The sequence below is a fragment of the Brachyhypopomus gauderio genome, chromosome 17, assembly GCF_052324685.1.
Source record: "Brachyhypopomus gauderio isolate BG-103 chromosome 17, BGAUD_0.2, whole genome shotgun sequence".
Taxonomy (NCBI): domain Eukaryota; kingdom Metazoa; phylum Chordata; class Actinopteri; order Gymnotiformes; family Hypopomidae; genus Brachyhypopomus; species Brachyhypopomus gauderio.
Genome location: NC_135227.1, coordinates 3,796,171 through 3,821,657, shown reverse-complemented (window position 1 = coordinate 3,821,657; position 25,487 = coordinate 3,796,171). Strand labels below are relative to the sequence as shown.

Genomic DNA, 25,487 nt, shown 5'->3' with positions numbered 1-25,487 from the left:
GCATCCTATCACAGTTCCATGCTGGAATTCACTGAGCTCCTGAGAGCGACCCATTCTTTCACAAATGTGTGTAAAAACAGTCTTGCCTAGGTGCTTAATTTTAAACACCTGTGGCCATGGAAGTGATTGGAATACCTGATTCCAATCATTTGGATGGGTGAGCGAATACTTTTGGCAGAAACAGTGCAGTCTGACATTAAAAAGAGAGGGACATGATTATCCACTATGAACAACTGCTACATGACTAGGAATTATTCAGAGGGTAGAAATATTATTTTATAAGAATAAGAGATTATTTGTCCATAAAAAATGGAAATTGGCAAACCAATAATAGAAAGTTATAAAAGACAACACGAATGAATAAACTGAAAATACTGTTTACTGTGTTAATAATCTCTATAATAAAAGAGACGATAAAAACGTAATCAGGTCCACCATTGCATCATGTCTGTCAACCCTGAGTAGGCCTACAGTATACTGCACTATGATGGAATGTTCTAAAAGTTTAGGAGATGATGGAGTTTCCACTGTTTCTGTATATGTTCAAGGCTATTGCAAAAATTGGCACATCCTCAGCAAACAATGATTGTATTGTATTTGAGTATAACAACTACAATTGTCAGGAAAAATAACTTTTTATAGAAAAATTTCACAAAAAATACTTAAACATTTCAGAGGATGAAATTTCCAAGGAGAAGGCTGAACCAATACCAGTAAAGAAACATGAACCTGCTCTGAAGCAAGGTAATATGGCTTTCATTGTCTTCTTGCTTACCATGTTTTAGATAACCTAACTTTTACAATGACATGTCATTCTGTTTGCCTAAGTTTATTTTGACCAAGTTTATTTACTATGTAAATACTAAGTGTTTTTGAGTTTAGGAACAAAAATTTAATTACATTAAATAAATAATTAAATTTAAAATACATTAAATTTTTTAACATATCAGAAGTTGAAATTGCCAAGAAGTCTAAATCCATCCCAGTCAAGAAAGGTATGAGTACCCATGTTTACATTACAAGTACTAATGTTTACATTAAACTATAATTCAAATTTCACGGTGTGTGCAGTTTTCATTCTGTATACTGTATTGTTTTACAGAACCTGACACTTTAAAAGAAAAGCCAAAAGTTGAACTTGCTCCAAAGAAAGGTAATGTAACTTTCAAAATGTCCGTGTAATCTTGTTGACCAGGTTAATAACACAGTTCTGTACTGATGTGTATGAAATTTGTATTTGTATCATACTTTTCTAACATTTCAGAGGCTGAAGCCAAAGAGAAACCCAAGCAAGCTCCAGTGGAGGGTATGTTTACGAAACCAGTATTTCATGTAAACAGAGCAAAACAATTAGTTGAAAACAACCATTACTTTGACTTCTTCAGAGGCTGAAGTTGCCAAGGAGAAGACTAAAGAAGTTCCCACCAATAAAGGTACTTTCTTGCTTTAATGTTATGTTAGCTCTGATTCAGTTTACTTCTTTTGTTTTTATCTTTCTTTTCTTCATTTGTCATCTTCTGTGTACTTGTCTTTGTCATATAAGCTTTTGTTGGCAACAAAGGATGGGAAGTTATTTCACTGATGGCAGTTGTTCATCCACCATTGCTTTGGCAAAGCTCTTGAAACCATTCACTAAAATGCACAATGAAATGCGATCATGCACATATAAGCAGCGAATGACAATCTGTCACAAGGAATTACACACAAGGAATTAAAAAGATTTTCAATGATTTTCTCTCGTGTACTATTGATATGATATTTTATACAGGTTACCTGGTGCTGCTGCAATTAATTTCATAATTTACCATTTAACAATTCATAATTTACATATATAAAGTTTATAAATGTATGTATAAAGTTTTTATTGTTAAAAACTCTTTTACAGAACCTGAAATCACTCTGAAACAAAAGGCAAAACCTGAGCCTGCTCCAAAGAAAGGTAATTGACGTATTTTAATTCTCATTCTTGTTGACAAGGTTAACATCCAAGCTTTGTTACCATTGTGTTTAAATTAGTATGAGCCTAGCTACAATTTTATCAAGAATCAAAACATTCTAGAGGCTGAAATTTTCAAAGAGAAGGCTTAACCAATCCCAATGAAGAAACGTGAACATGCTCCAAAAATTTGGCTTTCCGATTATTTTTGTTCACCAAGCAATTCAACGTTCACCTTGGATTGAATGACGAGAAAGAATGTAAAATAAGTTTACAACCAAGTTCTACTTTCACTATTTTCCTAAAACTGTAATAGGAACTGTATACTGTCTAGAAACATCAAATTACTCAATCTCAAAGAAAAAACAACCTCTTTAACATTTTAGAGGCTGAAGTTGCCAAGGAGGAGGCTAAACCAGTGCCAGTCAAGAAAGGTATGAGTACCCATGAATGAAGCCTTGGCATAGATACATATTTAAATATGTTTAAAGTGTTTGTTCTATATACTGTCTTACAGAACCTGACATAATAAAGGAAAAGCAAAAGGTTGAACCTGCTCTGAAGAAAGGTAATGTAACTTTCAGAATGTCTGTGTAATCTTCACAAGGTTAAAACAAAATTGTTTCTACATGATTAACATTGTATTTTAGACAGTTTACTCATGAAAAGCATATTTAACATTTCAGAGGTTGAAGATCATAGAGACAAGGCTAAGCGAGCTCCAGTGAAGGGTAAATTCAGTGATTATTAACTGTACATAAAAACAAAGTATTAGTTAGAAATAATAATCATAACCATCACTTTTTTTCAGAGGCAGAGATTGCCAAGAAGGCCATACCATTTCCAGTAAATAAAGGTATGAGAACCCATGAAATAAACCTGTGTGTTTAAAACCATTTGCATTTTATGGTATATACAGTTTTTTGTATTTTATTGCCTTTTACAGAACCTGAAGCTGCACCAAAGGCAAAACATGAGCCAACTACAAAGAAAGGTAATGTGACTTTAATATTATTATTGTTCTTTCAGTGTCGTTTTGTCTTTTGTTCATCAAGTTTACTAGCACGTTCTGTGTACATTGGATTTATAACTGTACTTAGGAGTATAAGTTACAATACTTACCAGAATAAACAGTTTACACAAAGTTTACATTTTAACATTTAGAGGCTGAAGCTGGAAAGGAGGTTAAACCCATTCCAGTCAAGAAAGGTATGAGTACCTACAATAGAAGCCTGTTTTAAATTTAAATCCATATTTTATATGTACAATTTCCATGGTTTATGCTGATTTACAGAACCTCATCCTGCTCCAAAAGAAAAGGCACAGCCTGAAACTGCTCTGAAAAAAGGTAACCTCACTTTCATAATGTCTTTGTAATCTTGTTGACCAGGTAAAAGAAAACGTTTTGATACTGTATGTGTAAAGTTGCATTTGAGAGTACAAAGTACAATTTACTTTACCATGAAAGACTACCATTTACCATTTCAGAGGCAGAAGTGGCCAAGGAGAAGATGAAGCAAGCTGCAGTGAAGGGTATAAATGCAAAGAGATTATTAAATGTAAACAGTGAAATATAAAGATTTACTAGTAACTTGTAAATTTTACTAGTAACTAGTAACTTGACTTTTTTCAGTGGCTGAAGTTGTCAAAGAGCAGGTGAAACTGGTCCCACTCAAGAAAGGTGTGAGCATCATGTATACAAAATCAACTGACCTTTCACTAAACTCCTTCCCTTTTCCAAAGCCAGGGTGGATGTCAGATATGAATTCAACAGCATGTTAGACTTCACTCATAGCTAAATATGGTAAAGACCAACAAGAACTGCTCAGAAGCTAATGTGAGCTAACTGATTGTAGCAGTTGATTACAGCTAGACAGTTGATTATAGCTAAGATATTATCTGTGTTTTATTCCCCCTGTACCAAAGAAGAGTACATCATAGGGTGACAAAAACCTCCAACAAATTGTCTGGCATACAAATTAGAACAAAGTTGAAAATGAACTACATTAGATAAATTAAAATACCAGTATTATTTACTATCATTTCATTGACATTGCTATCCATTGGGACTCATGAGCTTTTCCCTAGTTTGAATCTCCTCGTCATTTACAATACTCTGCCAACACATTGTGGCTCTCAAATTATAATCCTTTCTGTTTGCGTCTCTCTGATATTAAAAACTGTTATTTCAAAAAGTATTTCCTTTATACTATATCTCACTGATATAACTGAAAATATCATAGATTAGTGTGCCCGATGCAACAATGTGAAAGGTGTAGCAATAATAACCAAAGGGGCAGGACTTAGTGACAGGTCAATGAATATTTTTTGACATGTACAGTTTTCATGATTTATCCTCTTTTATAGAACTTGAAGCTGCAAAAAAAGAAATGGCAAAACCTGAGCTGACCCCAAAAGAAAAGGATAAACGTGAACCTGCTCCAATGAAAGGTAATCTGACATTCACAATGACCTCTCATTCATTTTTACCAGGTTTACAACCAAGCTTCCATTGTATTTACATCACATTTGAGAAATCATAAAATCATATTTTCAATGTGTAAAGTCTGCATTTTGTATTATGATTTACAGAACCTGAAGTTGCACCAAAAGAGACAAAACTTGAACCCACCCCCAAGAAAGGTAAAGTGGCTATCATCTTTTAATTCTTCTTGACTACATTTACAACAAAGTTGTTTGTTCATTGTATTTGAAACTATGCTTGAGTGTAGAAACTAGAATTTATAAAGTAAAACATTTTAACATTTCAGAGGAGGAGGCCAAGGAGAAGGCAAAGCAAGCTCTACTGAAGGGTTTCTTTGCAATATTATTATTAAATGTGAACAATAAGAAAAACAAAGACATACTTTAAAAATAACCTTTAATTTTATTAGAGGCAGATGCTGCAAAGGAGAAGGCCAAACCAGTTCTGGTCAAGAAAGGTAAGAGTAGCTATGAAATAAGCCTGTGTAAAATAAAAATGTTCTGCTCTCTACTCAGCATCTCTCTTTGCACCTCGTATTGTGACTTTCATATGTCAAGGGTTGTACATGCTAAGAATGTTTGTTTTTAAACTTTACTGTTTTACAGAAACTGAACCTACTGTAAAAGAAAAAGCAAAGCCTGAAACTGCTCCAAAGAAAGGTGATCTAACTTTTATAATGTGTAATCTTGTGGACCAGGTTGTAAAGCAAGTTCAGTTACTGTGTACAAAAATGAAGGGAGAATTGAACCCAAATGCCGTTAGAAACCAATTAGGAATAAATGCTTATCAATGTGTATGAAATAAACACATGCGAACAAACAGAAAGCACAGCAGAAATCCACTCTGCATACACATAGTAGCAAAATGAAACTTAAAAAGGACAACGCATAAAAATAAAGCACAACCTTAGAACAATGGGGAAAACCAACAGAAAACAACATGGAATACTCAACACGTGAAAAGGCAAAACTCAACCGTATAGACATGGGAGGAAAATAATAAAGGCAACAGAAAGAACACGGAAAAACTCAACGCGTAAAACGAAACTAAGCACGCCAGGGGAAGTCACAGGCAGCAGGCAAACTCCACAACAAAACAAAAACCCTTCCCAAAATAAAAGAGTAACTGACAGGAAGAGATAAGGCTGGAGGAAAACTTGAGATGGAACAGAAGTGGCGCAGGAGGTTGACACTCGAATAAGTAAAAGTAAAAGGTAGAGGAGAGAGAAAGTAAAGTGGTGAGACACCTTCACATGAGAACGCAACTTTGAGAATGAGAGACAGGGAGAGAGGCTGAGAGCGTTACGACAAGACCAAAACGAATCAGCAGTGATCCATTTCACCAAGCTTCCTTAAGAAGCCCTAGAAACGGCTGAAACAGATCACCGCTGATTGTGCCCAGAGAGTCTGGGACTGACTCGGGTGCCCCTTGTGGAGGTAGAAGGCGTGGCATCCGAGCCAGCCCTGACAGAGCCCACCCCTCTAGGCCCAAGACCTCGCAGGCCCAGGGTGACGGCCCTGTCATGGCAGAAGTCGCGAATAAGGGACCGATCGACAATGCGAGAGGCGGGGACCCAGGAACGTTCCTAGGGTCCGTAACCCGCCCAGTCAACCAGGTACTGGTCCCGACCCCGAACACGGCAATGGTCCAACAACCAGTTAACGGTGTACACCGGTCAACCACCGACCATGTGGGGGAGCGGAGGAGCCGGAGCACAGGGCATGTTACACAGAACCGGGTGGAGATGGGAGATGTGGAACACAGGATGGACCCGAATGGAAGGAGGAAGCAACAGCCGGTAAGAAACCGGATTTATCCGCCTGTTAACCTTGAAGGGACCCAGATACCGAGGGGCCAACTTCTTGGTCCCACCCTGAACCGGCAAATCCTTGGCAGACAACCAAACTCGCTGCCCGGGGCAAAAGGACAAGGCCGGGAGGCCAGAACCGCCACGTCCGTTTCCTGGTCAGTGAACATGGGAGGCGGGTATCCGTAGAGGCATTTTAAAAGTGACATGCCGAGAGCCGAGTGCCACAAGGTGTTGTGGTCGTACTCTGCCCACAAGAGCTGGTCAGACCAGGAAGACGGATTGGAGGATGCCAGGCACCTGAGCATTTGCTCAAGGTCCTGGTTGGTCCTCTCCGTCTGACCATTGGTTTGGGGATGGAACCCCAAAGAAAGACTGGCCTTGGCACCAACAGATTTAAGAAAGCTCCCCAGAACCGACTTGTGAACTGCGGCCCCCTATCGGACACCATGTCAGAAGGGAAACCGTAAAGACAGCCAGACGGAACCCCACTAGGACCAGGATTATGGGTAAGTGACCTCTTAACAGCAGCCTCGACGTCCCACTGAATGGGAGTCAATATCTTGGATGAAGGTATAACAGTGCTTGGCTCAATCGAATCAAGCGGCACCTCCCACTGGCGAGACAGCGTATCGGGTTTCGTGTTTTTAGTGCCAGGCCGATAGGAGAGGGTGAAATCGAACCTGTTAAAGAAAAGCGACCATCTGGCCTGTCTTGGATTTAGACGTTTGGCCTGCTGCAGATAAGCCAAATTTTTATGATCCGTCCACACCAGAGACGGTTCTTTGGCCCCCTCTAACCAATGTCTCCATTCTTCTAATGCCAGCTTAACAGCCAACAATTCTTTGTCGCCGACGTCATCATTTCTCTCAGCAGGTGTCATGCGGTGAGAAAAATAGGCACACAGATGAAGTTTCAGGGGGGTGCTTTTTTAGCCTCTCAAAGGATTCCTGGGTCTCCAGGGACCACACAAACGGACCTGGGGTTTTCTTGGTGAGGTTAGTGAGCAGGGCCGCCAGAGTACTGAACCACTTAATGAAGCGGCAATAGAAATTTGCAAAACCTGGCGTAGGGAAGAGGGAGTCGGACACTGGGTGACGGCCTGAATTTTGGATGGATCCATAGGAAGAGTGTTAGATGCTATTCTGTACCCTAAGAAAGCTAATTCTTGGATATGGAAAAGTGATTTAGCAAAACGAAACTTAAAAAGGACACAGAAAACTCAACGGATAAAAATAAAGCACAACTGTAGAACACGGGGGAAAAAACCAACCAAAAACAACATGGAATACTCAACACGTGAAAAGGTAAAACTCAACCGCAGGAGGTAGACACTCGAATAAGTAAAAGTAAAAGGTAGAGGAGAGAGAAAGAGAAAGTAAGGTGGCGAGACACCTTCACATGGGAAAGCAACTTGAATCACAAAAATGAGAGACAGGGAGAGAGGCTGAGAGTGTTATGACAAGATCAAAACGAATCAGCAGTGATCCATTTCACCAAGCTTCCTTAAGAAGAAACGACTGAAACGGATCAACGCTGATTGCGCCCAGAGAGTCTGGGACTGACTCGGGTGCCTCTTGTGGAGGTAGAAGGTGTGGCATCCGAGCCAGCCCTGACATATTGTTGTATGTGAGTGTATAAACTAGTTAACTCAAAACAGTTTTTATTTCATATTTCAGAGGCTGAAGTTGCCAAGGAAAAGGCTAAACTAGTCCCAGCCAGAAAAGGTATGAGTACTCCTGAAAGATGCCCACATACACTAAATAATTAATATTTTACAAAGTGTACAGTTCAATTTTATACTGTTTTACAGAACCTGATGCTTCACCAAAAGAAAAAGCAAAATATGAGCCAACTCCAAAGAAAGGTAATATGACTTTCATATTCTTCTTGATATTCTTTCAGGGTTTTGTCATTCTTTTTGACCAGTATCTACAGAAAAGGTCTACCTACCATTTGAAACACAATAAAAAACTTTTTAAAAGGAAAAGCCTAAAACGGTTTCAAAGAAAGGTGATACATTTTTTTGTAATCTTAAGTGATCTTATGTTTTTTTAATCTTCTTGACCAGGTCACAATGAAACTTCTGTTACAAAGTAGTTAAAATTGTATTTGAGTATAAAATCTACAATTCTCACGAAACTCACAAAAACTACCTTTAAAATATTTCAGAGTTCGTAGATACCAAAGTGAAAGCAAAGCAAACTCCAGTGAAGGGTAAAAATGAGACAATAAAAAACTATTTTTTAAATATTCCAGAGATTGAAGTTGCCAAGGACAAAACTAAACCAGTCCCAGTCAAGAAAGGTACAAGTTTCCACGAAAGAAGCACAATTAAAATTTCTATTCATATTTATAATGTGCACTATTTTCAAGCTTTATGCTCTCTTATAGAACCTGAAACTGCTCCGAAAGAAAAGAAAAAGCCTGAAACCATTTTAAAGAAAGGTAATGTAATTTTTATGTTTTTGTAATCTTCTTGACGTGGTGAAAAAGCAACTTCTGATACAAAGTGTTTGTAATTGTTTTGAGTATAAAATCTAGTTTACTCACAAAAACCTACCTTTTAAATATTTCAGAGGCCGAAATTTCCAAGGAGAAGGCAAAACCACTCCCAGTCAAGAAAGGTATGAGTGCCAATGAAAGACAATTGTGTACATTAAACCATTTATATTTTATGTTTTGTACAATTTACATGTTTTATACTGTTTTGCAGCACCTGAGGCTGCACCTAAAGAGCAGACAAAACCTGAACCTGTTCTGAAGAAAGGTAATATAACTTTCATGACTTTTCATTATTCCTCCTGACCAAGTTTCAAACCAAGGTTTTTACATTATGTTTACAACTGGAAAAATGACCTGATTAATGTTTCAGAAGCTGAAGCTGCCAAGGACAAAGCTAAACCAGTGCCTGTCAAGAAAGGTATGAGTGCCCATGAAAGATGTTTGTGTATATTTAAAAAACTTTGTTACAGTGTGTACAGTTTTCAATTTTACATGGTTCAACAGAACCTGAAGCTGCACCAAAAGAAAAGGCAAAACTTGAGCCCACATTGAAGAAAGGTAATATGACCATTATTTTTAAATTCTTCTTGCTCACCAATTTTACAACATTATTTGTATATAGTGTTTAAAACTGTTTTTAAGCTAGACCTAAGACAATTAAAACTACTTTTTTAATATTCCAGAGACTGAAGTTGCCAAGGAAAAAACTAAACCAGTCCTAGTCAAGAAAGGTACAAGTTTCCATGAAAGAAGCACAATTTAAATTTGTATTCATATTTATAATGTGCACTATTTTCAAGCTTTATGCTTTCTTATAGAACCTCAAGCTGCTCCGAAAGAAAAGGAAAAGCCTGAAACTACTTTAATGAAAGGTGATCTCATTTTTATGTCTGTGTAATCTTCTGGAACTGGTGAAAAAACAAGCTCTTTTACAAAGTGTGTAAAATCGTATTTGAGTGTAAAATCAACAATTTACACACATACTTCATTTAATGTTTCAGAGACTGATGTGACCAAAGAGAAGGCTAAGCCAGCTCCATTGAAGGGTATATTTGCAAAAGGATTATTAAATATAACCTGAGAAATGAAAAAACTTACAATTAACCTTTACTTTAACTTTTTCAGAGGCTAAAGTTTCTAAGCAAAAGGCAAAACCAGTCCCAGTAAAGAAAGGTATGAGTGTCAATGAAATACAACTGTGTATATTAAACCATTTATATTTTTTTATTAGTAAAATTTACGTTTTATACTGTTTTGCAGCACCTGAGGCTACACCTAAAGAACAGACAAAACCTGAACCTGTTCTGAAGAAAGGTAATATAACTTTCATGACTTTTCATTCTTGCTCCTGACAACATTTCCATTCAAGGTTTTGTCATGTTTAAAACTGTATTTGACTATAGACACTACACAGGAAAAATTACCTGTTTAATGTTCCAGAGACTGAAGCTGCCAAGGACAAGGCTAAACCAGTAAAGAAAGGTATGAGTGCCCATGAAAGATGTTTGTGTATATTAAAAAAACTTTAAATTTTACAGTGTGTACAGTTTTCATTTTTACACTGTTTTATAGAACCTGAAGCTGCACCAAAAGAAAAGGCAAAACCTGAACCAGCTCCAAAGAAAGGTCATCTAACTTTCATCTGTTTTCATTCTTGTTCACCAAGTTCTGCTTCCATTATGTTCAAAATTGTATTTGTGTCTAGACATTACAGTATATTCAGGAAAATACTTTTTTTTTACATTTCAGAGGCTGAAATTGCTAAGGAGAAGGCTAAACCACTTCGAATCAGAAAAGGTATGAATGCCATGAAACCTGCATACAAGAAACATATTTAGATTTTTTTAGAGTTTACATTTTTATACTGATTTACAGAACCCAAGCCTCCACTAAAAGAAAAGACAAAACTTGAACCAATCCTGAAGAAAGGTAATATGACTTCCATTTTTTAATTCTTGTTCAAGTTTACAACTCTCTTCTTTGTATATTTTGTTTTAAACTATATATAAACTAGACTTGAGACAGTAAAAATGACTTTATTAATATTTCAGAGGCTGAAGTTACCAATGAGGAAGCTAAGCCAGTCCCAGTCAAGAAAGGTACAAGTTCCCATGAAAAAAATTCTATTCATATTTAGAATGTGCACTATTTTCATGCTTTATGCTGCTTTATACAGTAGAACCTGAAGCTGCTCCGAAAGTAAAGGAAAAGCCTGAAACCATTTTAAAGAAAGATGATGTAATTTTTATGTTTTTGTAATCGTCTTGACCTGGTGAAAATGCAACTTTTGTTACTAAGTGTTTGTAATTGTTTTGAGTATAAAATCTACAGTTTACTTACGAAAACCTACCTTTTAAATATTTCAGAGGCCGAAGTTTCCAAGGAGAAGGCAAAACCACTCCCAGTCAAGAAAGGTATGAGTGCCAATGAAAGATGACTGTGTACATTAAACCATTAATATTTTATGATTAGTACAATTTACGTGTTTTATACTGTTTTGCAGCACCTGAGGCTGCACCTAAAGAGCAGGCAAAACCTGAACCTGTTCTGAAGAAAGGTAATATAACTTTCATGACTTTTCATTCTTCCTCCTGACCAAGTTTCCAACCAAGGTTATAACATTATGCTTATAACTGTATTGGACTATAGTGTGAAGTTCGGGCGCAGCCAAGGACGAGACAGGAATCCTTGCTTTCACTTGCTGAACGTGACGTTTATTAAACATGTAAAGCGCAAAAGCGCACGAGAAACAGAAACATGCACACACAACGTGCAGACTCAGACAACGACGAGCACAGGACACTGCGCGAACGCACATTAAGTAGACAAACCACATAAGCCCCACATGATTACGAGACGAGCCACAGGTGAGACGGATTATCACAAGACACAACCGCACCCACGGAGATCCACAGACGCAGACGAGTAGACGTAGACGACGTAAACACACGCCCAAAAGGGAGGGGCCGGGGTCCTCAATGTGACATATAGACTAGTGGCGGCCTCTGACAAATATCTCGGGGGGGGGTTGGGGGGGGACAATTGTTGTGATGACATCCAAGGTGACCATTTCAGTGGGTAAATAAAAAACAGTGACTTAACCAATGAAAATATAATCATAAATATATATTTCTCTTTACATTATAGACTGTTGTAATGATCTGTGCGAGGCAGAGCAGGGAGGCGGACACAAACGCTGAGGAGAGCGAGATTTGTTGAATGGAATTCCAAAGGCAGAGTTGTAATAGCTAGCAGGGGTCATATCAGGCGGGCAGTCCAAACACGAAATGTACAAAGGCATACTACCAGGGAACGGAAACAACAAGGCTGGTAAACTAGGGAAGAATAGGCAAAACACACGGAAGACGGGAAACACAAAAGAGCGAACTTACGAACAGAGGCAATGACAACGAACAGGAATGTACAAAAATATCAGACAATGACAAGAGGGACTCAGGGACTATAAATACACAGGACTGGACTAGACACAGGTGATAACAATGATGACACGGGCGTGGCAAACGAGGGGAAACCATAGAAACAGACGAGCAGGGCGGAATCCAGGGGCAGGGAACAACACAAACACGAGGAGGTAAACCGAAGTGACAGCTATGAGAGGGGGCGTAGCTCTATGCAGTGGCGAACTTAGCAATTTGGGGGCTCAAGGCGAATTTAGCTAGGGGGCCCATCAACATTAATATGCCAGAAATAAGTTAGCTAGTCAGGGGGCCCCTACAGTGGGCTGCAGTGGGAGGGGCCCAAGGCAGTTGCCTAGCTACGCCTCTATGCAAAGACCGCCTCTGGCCCTACGTGACAACTGTACAGTATTTGTGCACAGATATATCTTGTAAATATCATCTTGGTTAAAGTTCTACAATGACTGAACAATTAACTGTGGTCAACAAAAATTGTCATCTCTCAATTTGCCCTCACAAACAACTTTAAACATGGAGAGAGGCCAGATTTACCATAAATTAAATAAAGTGAATCTTTCCCACTCACAATAATTTCTGTATTCCTCAGACAGCATTTTATTTTAGGTGTTGCATAGAATATAAATGGGCAACAGCATTAAGGATGGAACAGAATGCAGGGAGAGCAGAACAGGGCGCTCTACTTCACAGCCTGCTAGCCATGTTTTCCCTTCATACCAGTTTCGCAAAAATCCCCGGTTATATTCTTTTCCTCCCTTTGTAGACACACTTCACTTGTTTGATGTTTAAATTTGGTCTCAGTGGCCCTGATTCCTTAGTTGCTAGTTTATCTTGATTATTACGACGACAGAATGGCACTTCTCTTAATGAAACGATTGAGTTGTTCTGAGTTGAAGGAACGCTGGCTGTGTCGAGCAGATCGTTAGCTGCTGTTATTTTCCCTAGGTTACGTCTGACACAAGCACATAAATGAGTGCGAGCCCTCCTGGAACCCATAGACATTGCATTGCAGTGCCTACACTTAAAAAAAAAAAAAACATTAACATGAGAGTCCACCAGAGCAATCAGGGTGATTTTCAGTCAGACTAAAATCGCCCAAAAAGGGGTGGTACTACAGGGAAAGCACCTCAACGCTGATTGGACAATGGCATTCAGAGGCAAGAGAAACTGTCCAGAACAGGCATAGCTAATTAAATACCGTGATAGAATGTGAGAGAAAAAAAGACGTACTCTTCATCCTTTCGTGGTGCGTCGCCCAATTGCCCTAATTAACAAACCGCCCATGAAAGAAGTTTGTGTATATTTTAAAAACTATTACAGCGTGTACAGTTTTAAATTTTACACTGTTTAACAGAACCTGAAGTTGCACCAAAAGAAAAGGCAAAACTTGAGCCTACTTTGAAGAAAGGTAATATGACCATCATTGTTTAATTCTTCTTGCTCACCAACTTCACAACAACATTCTTTGTAGACTGTGTTTAAAACTGTATAGAAGCTAGACCTGAGACAATAAAAAACTACTTTTTAAATATTCCAGAGACTGAAGTTGCCAAGGAAAAAACTAAACCAGTCCCAGTCAAGAAAGGTACAAGTTTCCATGAAAGAAGCACAATTAAAATTTCTATTCATATTTATAATGTGCATTATTTTCATTCTTTATGCTCTCTTATAGAACCCGAATCTGCTCCGAAAGAAAAGGAAAAGCGTGAAACCATTTTAAAGAAAGGTGATGTAATTTTTATGTTTTTGTAGTCTTCTTGACCTGGTGAAAAAGCAACTTCTGTTACAAAGTGTTACAAAGTGTTTGTAATGGTTTTGAGTATAAAAAAAAAGATTTACTCACAAAAATCTACCTTTTAAATATTTCAGAGGCAGAAGTTTCCAAGGAGAAGGCTAAACCACTCCCAGTTAAGAAAGGTATGAGTGCCAATGAAAGACAATTGTGTACATTAAACCATTAATATTTTATGTTTAGTACAATTTACATGTTTTATACTGTTTTGCAGCACCTGAGGCTGCAACTAAAGAACAGACAAAACCTGAACCTGTTCTGAAGAAAGGTAATATAACTTTCATGACTTTTCATTCTTCCTCCTGACCAAGTTTCCAACCAAGGTTTTAACATTATGTTTACAACTGTATTTGACTATTTGGTACTACACAGGAAAAATGACCTGTTTAATGTTTCAGAAGCTGAAGCTGCCAAGGACAAAGCTAAACCAGTGCCTGTCAAGAAAGGTATAAGTGCCCATGAAAGAAGTTTGTGTATATTTAAAAAACTTCATGCTACAGTGTGTACAGTTTTCATTTTTACGCTGCTTAACAGAACCTGAAGTTGCATCAAAAGAAAAGGCAAAACTTGAACCTACTTTGAAGAAAGGTAATATGAGCTTTTGGATCCGGACCGCGGTCCGCCTGTTGGTGACCTCTCGTATAGATGCTAGAGCTATGACAATAAAAAAACACTTTTTAAATATTCCAGAGGCTGAAGTTGCTAAGGAGAAAACTAAACCAGTCCCAGTCAAGAAAGGTACAAGTTACCCATGAATGAAGCCCGATTAAATTTTCTATTCATATTTTATAATGTGCACTATTTTCATGCTTTATGCTTTCTTATAGAGCCTGAAGCTGTTCCGAAAGAAAAGGAAAAGCCTGCAACCATTTTAAAGAAAGGTGATCTAATTTTTATGTTCTTGTAATCTTCTTGACTTGGTAAAAAAAGCAACTTCTGTTACAAAGTGTTACAAAGTGTTTGTAATGGTTTTGAGTATAAAAACCAGTTTACTCACGAAAACCTACCTTTTAAATATTTCAGAGGCAGAAGTTTCCAAGGAGAAGGCTAAACCACTCCCAGTTAAGAAAGGTATGAGTGCCAATGAAAGACAATTGTGTACATTAAACCATTTATATTTTATGCAACCTGAGGCTGCAACTAAAGAACAGACAAAACCTGAACCTGTTTTGAAGAAAAGTAATATAACTTTCATGACTTTTCATTCTTCCTCCTGACCAAGTTTCCAAAGAAAGTTTTTACATTACGTTTACAATTGTATTTGACTATAGACACTACACAGGAAAAATGACCTGTTTAATGTTTCAGAAGCTGAAGCTGCCAAGGACAAGGCTAAACCAGTGCCTGTCAAGAAAGGTATGAGTGCCCATGAAAGATGTTTGTGCATATTTAAAAAACTTCATGCTATAGTGTGTACAGTTTTCATTTTTACGCTGTTTAACAGAACCTGAAGCTGCACCAAAAGAAAAAGCAAAACCTGAACCAGCTCCAAAGAAAGGTCATCTAACTTTCATCTGTTTTAATTATTGTTAATTCTTAATTCTTCTTTTTAATTCTTCTTTAATTCTTGTCTAGTTCTGCTTCCATTATGTTCAAATTTGTATTTGTGTCTAGACATTACAGTATATTCAGGAAAATACTTTTTTTTTTTTTTTTACATTTCAGAGGCTGAAATTGCTAAGGAGAAGGCTAAACCACTTCCAATCAGGAAAGGTATGAATGCCATGAAAGAAGCCTGCATACCTTAAACATGTACTCAGATTTTTCAATATGTACAGTTTACATTTTTATACTGATTTACAGAACCTGAGACTGCACAAAAAGAAAAGGCAAAACTTGAACTTAAACCGAAAAAAGGTAATGACTTCCATCTTTTAATTCCTCTTTTTCACCAAGTTTACAACTATGTTCTTTGTATATTTTATTTTAAACTGTATATAAACTAGACTTGAGATAGTAAAAACTACTTTATTATTATTCCAGAGGTTGAAACTGCAAAAGCACTCCCAGTCAAGAAAGGTATGAGTGCCAATGAAAGATGATTGTGTATATTAAATCATTAATATTTTATGATTAGTACAATTTACGTTTTCTACTGTTTTGCAGCACCCGAGGCTGCACCTAAAGAACAGACAAAACCTAAACCTGTTCTGAAGAAAGGTAATATAACGTTCATGACTTTTCATTCTTCCTCCTGACCAAGTTTCCAACCAAGATTTTGTTTAAAACTGTATTTGACTATATAGACAATACACAGGAAAAATGACCTGTTTAATCTTTCAGACGCTGAAGCTGCCAAGGACAAGGCTAAACCAGTAAAGAAAGGTATAAGTGCCCATGAAAGAAGTTTGTGTATAAACAAAAAAACTTTACATTTTACAGTGCGTAGAGTTTTCATTTTTACACTGTTTTAAAGAACCTGGAACTGCGCCAAAAGAAAAGGCAAAAGTTGAACCTTCAGGAAAATACTTTTTTTTACATTTCAGAGTCTGAAATTGCCAAGGAGAAGGCTAAACCACTTCCAATCAGGAAAGGTATGAATACCATGAAAGAAGCCTGCATACCTTAAACATGTACTCAGCTTTTTCAATGTGTACAGTTTACATTTTTATACTGATTTACAGAACCTGAGACTGCACTAAAAGAAAAGCCAAAACTTAAACCTACCCTGAAGAAAGGTAATATGTATTCCATCTTTTAATTAATCTTGTTCACCAAATGTATAACTGTTCTTTGTATTTTTTTTATTTTAAACTGTATAAACTAGACTTCAGACAGTAAAAATTACTTTATTAAAATTCCAGAGGCTAAAGTTGCCAAGGAGAATCTTAAGCCACTCCCAGTCAAGAAAAGTACAAGTTCCAATGAAAGAAGCCTGATTTATTTTACTATTCATATTTTATAATGTGCAATATTTTCATGATTTATACTATTTCACAGAACCTGAAGCGGCTCAGAAAGAAAAGACCAAGCCTGAAACCATTTCAAAGAAAGGTGATCTAATTTTGACCCAGTGTAAAAGTAAGTTCCATTAAAAAGTGTGAAAAATTGTATTTGAAAAACTACTTTTCAATATTTCAGAGGCTGAAGTTTCTAAAGAGAAGGCAAAGCAAGCTCCAGTGAAAGGTCAATTTGCAAAGTGATTATCAAATATAACATGAGAAATAAAATGACTTACAGTTAACATTTATTTTGACTTTTTCAGTAGCTGAAGTTGCCAAGAAGGCAAAACCACTCTCAGTCAAGAAAGGTATGAGTGTCAGTGAAAGACAACTGTGTATATTTAACCATTTATATTTTATGATTAGTACAATTTCTGTGTTTTATACTGTTTTGTAGCACCTGAGGCTGCACCTAAAGAGCAGACAAAACCTAAACCTGTTCTGAAGAAAGGTAATATAACTTTTCATTCTTCTTCCTGACCAAATTTCCAACCAAGCTTTTTACATTATGTTTACAACTGTATTTGACTATAGACCATGGGTGGGCAAACTTTTTGTCTTGCGGGCCACAATGGGTTCTAAAATTTGACAGTGGGGCCGGGTTAGGAGCATTTGGACACGCACTTTAATTTATTATTTTTATACATTTCAATTGAAGATGCAAAGTTAATGAAATCAACATTTACTAGAAAAGATAAATGGAACACTCAACATTCAAAACATATTATTACCCTACAAAATACTCAATCTCAATAATTTTTAATCCCTTTAAACCCTGCAAAATCATGGATGTATTGTCCTGAGAGATAGACTGCAATAAATATCCTGCCTGCAGTATAAGTTAGAAAGGGCTCTTTAAATTGAGAGTTATGTGCAATGTGTTAATTAAGCTACTGTACCCCTACTGTGTGTAAATGCGCACATTGCGCTTAATTAAAAGACGTTCCTCCAAACTTTCCATATGCATTTGTTCATAACACAGTAGAGAAACTGCCATCCTCTGAGCAGTAGCCACTCGTCCTTCTGTTGACCGCTTGCTAGCTTAGTTTGCATGCTTCGTAGCAAAGTGACGGCTGATATTGTACTCTTTGAAAACTGCAACCATTTCTTGGCATATCGGACATACAGCCGTTGATCGGACCTCAGTAAAATAATATTTTGTTGTCCACTCCTTTTTAAATACTCGGCACTCTGTGTCCATTTTTCTTTTCTTTGGTCTGCTCATTTTTACCGAAGGGCAAAAACGGCAGCAGGAAAGTTAAACTCCAACAGAGGTCAATGGGTTTGGACTAGTGGGGTAACGGCGGTATTGCAGGGGAAAGGGTGAAAAGGGGGAAATAATGTGGTTTTTACTATAATTTGGACAAGTTCGGCGGGCCAAACTAAAAAGCTTAACGGGCCGTATATGGCCTGCGGGCCATAGTTTGCCCATGTCTGCTATAGACACTACACAGGAAAAATGACCTATTTAATCTTTCAGACGCTGAAGCTGCCAAGGACAAGGCTAAACCAGTGCCTGTCAAGAAAGGTATGAGTGTCCATGAAAGATGTTTGTGCATATTATATATATAAAAAAACTGTAGCTTTTACAATGTGTGCAGTTTTCATTTTTACACTGTTTTATAGAACCTGAAACTGTACCAAAAGAAAAGGCAAAAGTTGAGCCTCCTCACAAAGAAAAGGCAAAACCTGAACCAGCTCCAAAGAAAGGTCATCTAACTTTCATCTGTTTTAATTCTTCTTGTTCACCAAGTTCTGCTTCCATTGTGTTCAAAATTGTATTTGTGTCTAGACATTACAGTATATTCAGGAAAATACTTTTTGAACATTTCAGAGGCTGAAATTGCCAAGGAGAAGTCTAAACCACTTCCAATCAGGAAAGGTATGAATGCCATGAAAGAAGCCTGCATACCTTAAACATATACTCAGATTTTACAATGTGTACAGTCTACATTTTTATACTGATTTACAGAACCTGAGCCTCCACTAAAAGAAAAGGCAAAACCTGAACCTAAACCGAAGAAAGGTAATATGACTTCCATCTTTTAATTAAGTTTACAACTCTCTTCTTTGTATATTTTGTTTTAAACTATAAATAAACTAGACTTGACTGTAAAAATGACTTTATTAATATTTCAGATGCTAATGTTGCCAAGGAGGAAGCTAAGCTAGTCCCAGTCAAGAAAGGTACAAGTTCCCATGAAAGAAATTTTCTATTAATATTTTAGAATGTGCACTATTTTCACACTTTATGCTGTTTTATAGAACATGAAGCTGCTCCGAAAGTAAAGGAAAAGCCTGTAATTTTTATGTTTTTGTAATCGTCTTGGCCTGGTGAATAAGCAACTTCTGTTAAAACATGTTACAATGTGTTTGTAATTGTTTTGAGTCGAAAATCTACAATTTACTCACAAAAACCTACCTTTTAAATATTTCAGAGGCAGAAGTTTCCAAGGAGAAGGCTAAACCACTCGCAGTGAAGAAAGGTATGAGTGCCAATGAAAGACAATTGTGTACAATAAACCATTTATATTTTATGATTAGTACAATTTACGCGTTTTCTACTGTTTTGCAGCACCTGAGGCTGCAACTAAAGAACAGACAAAACCTGAACCTGTTCTGAAGAAAGGTAATATAGCTTTTAGGTTTTTACATTATATTTCCAACTGTATTTGACTACAGACACTACACAGGAAAAATGACCTGTTTAATGTTTCAGAAGCTGAATCTGCCAAGGACAAGGCTAAATCAGTGCCTGTCAAGAAAGGTATGAGTGCCCACGAAAGATGTTTGTGTATATTTAAAAAACTTCATGCTATAGTGTGTAGTTTAAATTTTTACACTGTTGAACAGAATTTGTTTAATTCTTCTTGCTCACCAACTTCACAACAACATTCTTTGTATACTGTGTTTAAAACTGTATAGAAGCTAGACCTGAGGCAATAAAAAACTACTTTTTTAATATTCCAGAGGCTGAAGTTGCCAAGGAGAAAATTAAACCAGTCCTAGTCAAGAAAGGTACAAGTTCCCATGAAAGAAGCCCAATTTAAATTTCTATTCATATTTTATAATGTGCACTATTTTCATGCTTTATGCTCTCTTATTGAACATGAAGCTGCTCCGAAAGAAAAGGAAAAGCCTGAAACTATTTTAAAGAAAGGTGATCTCATTTTTATGTTTATGAAATCTTCTGGAACCAGTGACAAAGCAAGCTCTTTTACAAAGTGTGTAAACTTATATTTGAGTAAAATCTACAATTTACTCCTTAAACATATTTTAATTAATGTTTCAGAAACTGATGTGGCCAAAGAGAAGGCTAAGCAAGCTCCATTAAAGGGTATATTTGCAAAAGGATTATTATATGTAACCTGAGAAATGAAAAAAACTTACAAGTGACTTCAATTTTAACTTTTTCAGAGGCTGAAGTTTCTCCGGAAAAGGCAAAACCACTCCCAGTCAAGAAAGGTATGAGTGCCAATGAAAGTGTAACGTTTGTGGCAGCTAGAAGTGAGGAGGTGGACGCATGTGCTGAGCAGAGCAAGGTGTTTTGAAGGGCAATCCAAAATCAGGGTCATATAAACAGGCAAGGGTCAAATCCATGAGAGAGTCATTCATATTTAATACAGCTGACCAAAACGAACAATAACAGACTTACATACAGGAATCACTGGACAGAACTATGAACCACAGAGATGTTACCAATATAAAGACCAGCACAGACTACACAGAAACCAGGGTTAAAATACAGGGGAAATCAAGGGAAACCAAGTACAAACACCTGGGAACACTAATGGGGGGCAGGGTTACAAACAAGGAGTGAACAGGAACACACTGAAACCAGACTCAATGAATTTCAAAATAAGAGTACAAACAGAGACATGACTGACTGGAGGGAGGCAGGACTGACAGAAAGACGATTGTGTAGATTAAACCATTTATATTTTATGATTAGTAAAATTTACATGTTTTATACTGTTTTGCAGCACCTGAGGCTGCACCTAAAGAGAAGGCAAAACCTGAACCTGTTCTGAAGAAAGGTAATATAACTTTCATGACTTTTCATTCTTCTTCCTGACCAAGTTTCCAACCAAGATTTTTTCATTATATTTACATTACATATTTGACTATAAACACTACACAGGAAAAATTAACTGTTTAATGTTTCAGAAGCTGAAGCTGCACTCTTCGCAAGAGTGGACTCGTGCCTTGTCCTTTTCGCCGCACCGCGCGTGACACTTTGTATATTAAACAGCTATTCACATTTTACAGCATGTTTTCATTTTCATACTGTTTTACAGAAGCTGAGCCTGCTCCACAAGAAAAGGCTAAAGCTCCAAAGAAAGGTAATCTAATTTACACAATGATGTTTCGTTCTTAATCGCCAAGTTAATAACCAAGTTTTGCTTCCATTGTGTTTACAATTTATTTGAGTCCATTCACAAAAAAAACGACTTTTACATTTCAGAGGGTGAAGCTGCCAAAGAGAAGGCTAAGCATGTTCCAGTGAAGGGTAAATGTACAAATGGATTATTAAATGTAAACAGAGAAATAAAAAGACTTAACTATAATTTTTTTTTTTCCAGAGACTAAAGTTGCCAAGGAGAAGGCTATACCTGTCCCAGTCGAGAAAGGTATTAGTACCCATGAAAAAAGCACGTTTTGAATTACTGTTCATATTTTATGATGTATACATCTTTCATGCTTTACAGAATCTGAACCTGCCCTAAAACACAAGCCAAAACTTGAAACTGCTCAGAAGAAAGGTAATATGACTTTCGTAATGTCTATCATCTTCTCAACCAGTTTAACAAGCAAGTTGTTACAATGTCTTTACAACTGTGTGAGTGCACAAAGTAGGCCTACTATTTATACATGAATTTATTTTGACTTTTTTTAGAGGCTCAATTTGCCAAGAAGAAGGCTAAACTAGTTCCAATCAGAACAGGTATGGGTGCCTATGCAAGAAGTCTCTGTACATTAAATTACTACAAATATTTTATGATATGTACATTTCCTATGCTTTATATTTTTTCTGACCATGAAACATCCAAATTCTAATACCATTTTGTTAATACCATTATGTGATTTTTATATTTCAGAGGGTGAAGTAGTGAAAGAGACAGCTAAGCCAGGTCCTGTGAAAGGTATGTTTGATAAAGTGAATTCAAATTCAATTTAAACATGCAAAAACTAAACAAAAAAAACAAACAAACATTATGGTATGAAATCAACTTTGTTTTTAATCTTTCAGAGGCTGTAGTTGCCAAAGAGAAGACTAAACAATTCCCAGTCAAGAAAGGTATGTCTGACTATTGAAGATGCCTATAGCTGTTGTACATTAAAACTATTAATATTTCATGAACTGTAACTGTAAATTCACTGTAACATTAGAATTTTTTATCTTTGATGACCAAATTCTGTTACTATTTTGTTATTATATATATATATATATATATATATATATATATATATATATATATATATATATATATATATATATATATATATAGCAGAAAACACAGTTTAATCAAATATAGCTACCTTTTTTGTTTCAGAAGCAGAAATTGTTATGTTTGCAAAGTGATTATGAAATGTAAACAGAGAAAAACAAAGACTTAGAATGAGCCTTTGTTTTGACTTTTTCAGAGGCTGATGTTTCCAAGACTAAACCCATCCCAGTCAAGAAAGGTACCCATGAAAGAAGTTTGAGTATATTAAACCATTCATATTTTATGATTTTGTGACGAGGTGTTGTACACACACATAACCACACCCAAAGGATATATATATATATATATATATATATATATATATATATATATATATATATATATATATATATATATATATATATATATATATACGGACAAAGATTACACATACACACGCCAAAAAGGAGGGGTCAAGGGCTGTATCATAACAAATTTGTACAGTTTTTGTGCTTTCTACTGTTTTGCAGAACCTGAATCTGCACCAAAAGAAAAGGCAAAATCTGAACCTGTTTTAAAGAAAGGTAATCTACCTTTCATGTCCTTTGACTCTTCTTCCTGAACAAGTTTCCAAACAAAGTTTTTTTTCATTACATTTAAAAATGTTTTTGAGTATAGACACTACACAGGGAAAACAATCTGTGTTTCAGAGGCTGAAGGTGCCAAGGAGAAGACTAAACCAGTGCCTATAAAGAAAGGTGGGAATGTCTTGAAAGACTTTGTGTATGTTAAAGAATATTTCACCATGTGCACCATTTTAATTTTTACACCATTTTATAGAACCTGAAGCTGCACCAAAAGAAAAGGCAAAACCTGAACCTGTTTTAAAGAAAGGTCATCTAACTTTCATGTCTTTTCATTCTTCTTGTTTCCAACCAAGTTCTGCTTTCATTATGTAAAAAAAATGTTTTTGAATCTAGACACAATTTGTTTAACATTTCAGAGGTTGAAGTTGCCAAGGAGAAGTCTAAACCAGTCCCAATTAGGAAAGGTATTAATGCTATCAAATAAGCCTTTGTATATTAAAAGACTTCACATTTTACAGCATGTTTCATCTTCATACTGTTCTACAGAAGCTGAGCCTACACCACAAGAAAAAGCTAAAGCTCCAAAGAAAGGTAATTTTTTCTAATTTATTTAGACATATCATAACTAAGTTCTCCTATTATGTTTAAAATACTTTTAATATTTCAGTGGCTGAAATTGTCAAGGCTAAACCAGGGCCTGTCAAGAAAGGTAAGTTGATTAAAACATTAATAATCAGCTACTGAGTTATATTTTGTGCATTTAGTGCTTTCAGTTTATGCACTTTTTCTTTTCACACAGAAATTGATGTTAAAAAAGACAAAATGGAGCCACCACTTTTTATTAAAGGTATTAACACACAGTACTTTGGCATTTTTACACAGTATATTTTCTAACCAATTACTTAATTTCTCAGGAGCTAAGATAGCAAATGAGAAAGTCAACACATTTAAACATTTATACAAAGCAAAAAATACACAAAGCATGGTTTCCCATCTGTCTAGCTTTTAAATATAAGTTTACATATCCTGTTCAACAAACACCTACCAATGATATCAATGAAACACCTATCAATGATATAGATTCATACCTTGCTTGAAATCAATGGCTGTCATTTTCTGGCAGAGACAGAGATCCTCAAAGCAGCACCAGTTCCTGTAGTGTATCCCAGCCCCAAAGGTAAGGCTTGCATCATTATTGAAAATCACCAGTATTCTCCAAAATGACTTTTTGAGCATAACAGTCATCCAGAGAACATACAGCTTTGTACGCTTGTAGGTTTTATGCTCAACATAAACAATAAATATTCCCAACCATGTATTATAACCAAAACAGACGTTTGAAAGGACCTGAAATACATGCAAGCCGAGGTCATTAGAGGGCTTCAAGAGTCCGTATATCCTGTCATTCTCTTCACTTGAAACTTGAAACTTGACAGAAGCACAACCTGATTTTATAACACACTTCGTCTGAACTGCTTCTGCTTCTAACTCATGAGCACTTAAGTACTTTCTGTGCATACAGATATTGCCGTGGAGATGGAGCTCCTGAAAGCAATCAACCAGAAACTCTCTGTCCTGGATTTACTGAGGAAAGACCTTGGTGAAATAAGAACTGACCTGGAGTTCACACAAACCCAGATTGATCAGTTAAGGATGGCCAATCGAACCCTTAAAGGTATTTCTAACACACAGATCAGTACAATACCTGTAATGGTGAGGCGAGTCAGAGCAGCGAGGCCAGTCAGAGCGGTGAGGCGAGTGTATGTCTATGGAGCTTTTTTAGTGTCACCAGAACCTGAACCTGAAACCATTATTACTTGAAAAAAAAGTCTGTGAAATTCATTCAGGTATGCAAAAATTCAAGTTAAAATTCAGGTTTGGTTCGAAATTCAGGTTCAGGTCGAAATTTAGGTTCAGGTTGAAATTCGGGTTGGGAAAGCATCCAGAATTCTTAGGATGAGCAAACAAACTCAGAGCTAATCGGTCCCTGATTGGTGTGTATTTTGCTTAGCTTGTAACCAGTAGTGAGGAAAATAAACAGAAAAGAAATATCTTTAGACAAGATCTGGTGACGATCAACATTGAATTAAAAGCCGCAGCATCAGCCATCAACCACTGAGCGGCTCCTGCCACTGCGAGTGACTACAAGCCGTCTGAAGTCATCGGCTTTGTGCCTCCAGCCTTTCATTTATCACACTTTTAAATTACACCTGTAAAATCATGCTGTCTCAAGGGATAACACCCATAATGTCAGTTTTTAGAGCTTTCCAGATATATAGATAATAGGAGTGTCATGATTCTCTAAATCCTCGATTCGACTGTATTTCCGATTTTAGGATCGATTCGATTCTCGTATTACAGCAGAAAGGCCTATGCCAGTTTTAGATTAGTCTATGGTCAGTCATTGGTTTGATTAATTTTTACAATTTTTACAAATATTATATATTACAAAAATTATTATATAAATGATAATAACAAAAATGAGAGAGTACCCGCTATCTAGTGGCTTTTTTTGGTAGCAGCAATGTGCACTATTAAAACAGCAATGTGCAACATAAAATAAATAATTA

At 36.5% G+C, this 25,487-nt stretch overlaps 1 protein-coding gene across 18 annotated transcripts in view; it reads left to right on the top strand.

The window, feature by feature from the left end:
- The window catches only part of LOC143480211 (uncharacterized), a 41,249-nt gene that overhangs the window by 8,203 nt on the left and 7,559 nt on the right, over window positions 1-25,487 (top strand). For 2 of the 18 annotated variants that reach the window (XM_076977740.1, XM_076977738.1), the window contains exons 14-105: window positions 676-744; window positions 951-995; window positions 1,103-1,153; window positions 1,265-1,306; window positions 1,386-1,433; window positions 1,886-1,939; window positions 2,323-2,370; window positions 2,454-2,504; window positions 2,623-2,667; window positions 2,748-2,792; window positions 2,883-2,930; window positions 3,101-3,145; window positions 3,231-3,284; window positions 3,425-3,469; window positions 3,570-3,617; window positions 4,304-4,387; window positions 4,529-4,579; window positions 4,831-4,878; window positions 5,027-5,080; window positions 7,908-7,955; window positions 8,042-8,095; window positions 8,488-8,535; window positions 8,623-8,676; window positions 8,808-8,855; window positions 8,945-8,998; window positions 9,104-9,151; window positions 9,238-9,291; window positions 9,417-9,464; window positions 9,552-9,605; window positions 9,735-9,779; window positions 9,859-9,906; window positions 9,994-10,047; window positions 10,174-10,215; window positions 10,306-10,359; window positions 10,483-10,530; window positions 10,609-10,662; window positions 10,785-10,832; window positions 11,100-11,147; window positions 11,237-11,290; window positions 13,522-13,575; window positions 13,705-13,752; window positions 13,840-13,893; window positions 14,037-14,084; window positions 14,174-14,227; window positions 14,358-14,405; window positions 14,494-14,547; window positions 14,650-14,697; window positions 14,787-14,840; window positions 14,983-15,030; window positions 15,268-15,315; window positions 15,404-15,457; window positions 15,625-15,672; window positions 15,763-15,816; window positions 15,943-15,978; window positions 16,066-16,119; window positions 16,243-16,284; window positions 16,446-16,493; window positions 16,584-16,637; window positions 16,900-16,953; window positions 17,041-17,085; window positions 17,165-17,209; window positions 17,299-17,352; window positions 18,382-18,429; window positions 18,528-18,611; window positions 18,736-18,783; window positions 18,874-18,927; window positions 19,041-19,088; window positions 19,340-19,387; window positions 19,477-19,530; window positions 19,621-19,668; window positions 19,872-19,919; window positions 20,017-20,061; window positions 20,194-20,238; window positions 20,319-20,366; window positions 20,885-20,938; window positions 21,200-21,244; window positions 21,367-21,411; window positions 21,485-21,532; window positions 21,611-21,664; window positions 21,799-21,846; window positions 22,001-22,045; window positions 22,153-22,200; window positions 22,548-22,589; window positions 22,861-22,914; window positions 23,041-23,088; window positions 23,171-23,224; window positions 23,334-23,381; window positions 23,464-23,508; window positions 23,585-23,626; window positions 23,717-23,764; window positions 24,041-24,094; window positions 24,440-24,592. In XM_076977740.1, coding sequence (XP_076833855.1) covers window positions 676-744; window positions 951-995; window positions 1,103-1,153; window positions 1,265-1,306; window positions 1,386-1,433; window positions 1,886-1,939; window positions 2,323-2,370; window positions 2,454-2,504; window positions 2,623-2,667; window positions 2,748-2,792; window positions 2,883-2,930; window positions 3,101-3,145; window positions 3,231-3,284; window positions 3,425-3,469; window positions 3,570-3,617; window positions 4,304-4,387; window positions 4,529-4,579; window positions 4,831-4,878; window positions 5,027-5,080; window positions 7,908-7,955; window positions 8,042-8,095; window positions 8,488-8,535; window positions 8,623-8,676; window positions 8,808-8,855; window positions 8,945-8,998; window positions 9,104-9,151; window positions 9,238-9,291; window positions 9,417-9,464; window positions 9,552-9,605; window positions 9,735-9,779; window positions 9,859-9,906; window positions 9,994-10,047; window positions 10,174-10,215; window positions 10,306-10,359; window positions 10,483-10,530; window positions 10,609-10,662; window positions 10,785-10,832; window positions 11,100-11,147; window positions 11,237-11,290; window positions 13,522-13,575; window positions 13,705-13,752; window positions 13,840-13,893; window positions 14,037-14,084; window positions 14,174-14,227; window positions 14,358-14,405; window positions 14,494-14,547; window positions 14,650-14,697; window positions 14,787-14,840; window positions 14,983-15,030; window positions 15,268-15,315; window positions 15,404-15,457; window positions 15,625-15,672; window positions 15,763-15,816; window positions 15,943-15,978; window positions 16,066-16,119; window positions 16,243-16,284; window positions 16,446-16,493; window positions 16,584-16,637; window positions 16,900-16,953; window positions 17,041-17,085; window positions 17,165-17,209; window positions 17,299-17,352; window positions 18,382-18,429; window positions 18,528-18,611; window positions 18,736-18,783; window positions 18,874-18,927; window positions 19,041-19,088; window positions 19,340-19,387; window positions 19,477-19,530; window positions 19,621-19,668; window positions 19,872-19,919; window positions 20,017-20,061; window positions 20,194-20,238; window positions 20,319-20,366; window positions 20,885-20,938; window positions 21,200-21,244; window positions 21,367-21,411; window positions 21,485-21,532; window positions 21,611-21,664; window positions 21,799-21,846; window positions 22,001-22,045; window positions 22,153-22,200; window positions 22,548-22,589; window positions 22,861-22,914; window positions 23,041-23,088; window positions 23,171-23,224; window positions 23,334-23,381; window positions 23,464-23,508; window positions 23,585-23,626; window positions 23,717-23,764; window positions 24,041-24,094; window positions 24,440-24,592 — 4,719 coding nt within the window. The remainder of the gene's footprint in view (window positions 1-675; window positions 745-950; window positions 996-1,102; window positions 1,154-1,264; window positions 1,307-1,385; window positions 1,434-1,885; window positions 1,940-2,322; window positions 2,371-2,453; window positions 2,505-2,622; window positions 2,668-2,747; window positions 2,793-2,882; window positions 2,931-3,100; window positions 3,146-3,230; window positions 3,285-3,424; window positions 3,470-3,569; window positions 3,618-4,303; window positions 4,388-4,528; window positions 4,580-4,830; window positions 4,879-5,026; window positions 5,081-7,907; window positions 7,956-8,041; window positions 8,096-8,487; window positions 8,536-8,622; window positions 8,677-8,807; window positions 8,856-8,944; window positions 8,999-9,103; window positions 9,152-9,237; window positions 9,292-9,416; window positions 9,465-9,551; window positions 9,606-9,734; window positions 9,780-9,858; window positions 9,907-9,993; window positions 10,048-10,173; window positions 10,216-10,305; window positions 10,360-10,482; window positions 10,531-10,608; window positions 10,663-10,784; window positions 10,833-11,099; window positions 11,148-11,236; window positions 11,291-13,521; window positions 13,576-13,704; window positions 13,753-13,839; window positions 13,894-14,036; window positions 14,085-14,173; window positions 14,228-14,357; window positions 14,406-14,493; window positions 14,548-14,649; window positions 14,698-14,786; window positions 14,841-14,982; window positions 15,031-15,267; window positions 15,316-15,403; window positions 15,458-15,624; window positions 15,673-15,762; window positions 15,817-15,942; window positions 15,979-16,065; window positions 16,120-16,242; window positions 16,285-16,445; window positions 16,494-16,583; window positions 16,638-16,899; window positions 16,954-17,040; window positions 17,086-17,164; window positions 17,210-17,298; window positions 17,353-18,381; window positions 18,430-18,527; window positions 18,612-18,735; window positions 18,784-18,873; window positions 18,928-19,040; window positions 19,089-19,339; window positions 19,388-19,476; window positions 19,531-19,620; window positions 19,669-19,871; window positions 19,920-20,016; window positions 20,062-20,193; window positions 20,239-20,318; window positions 20,367-20,884; window positions 20,939-21,199; window positions 21,245-21,366; window positions 21,412-21,484; window positions 21,533-21,610; window positions 21,665-21,798; window positions 21,847-22,000; window positions 22,046-22,152; window positions 22,201-22,547; window positions 22,590-22,860; window positions 22,915-23,040; window positions 23,089-23,170; window positions 23,225-23,333; window positions 23,382-23,463; window positions 23,509-23,584; window positions 23,627-23,716; window positions 23,765-24,040; window positions 24,095-24,439; window positions 24,593-25,487) is intronic. The other 16 variants (XM_076977739.1, XM_076977741.1, XM_076977746.1 and 13 more) reach the window with 16 other exon arrangements.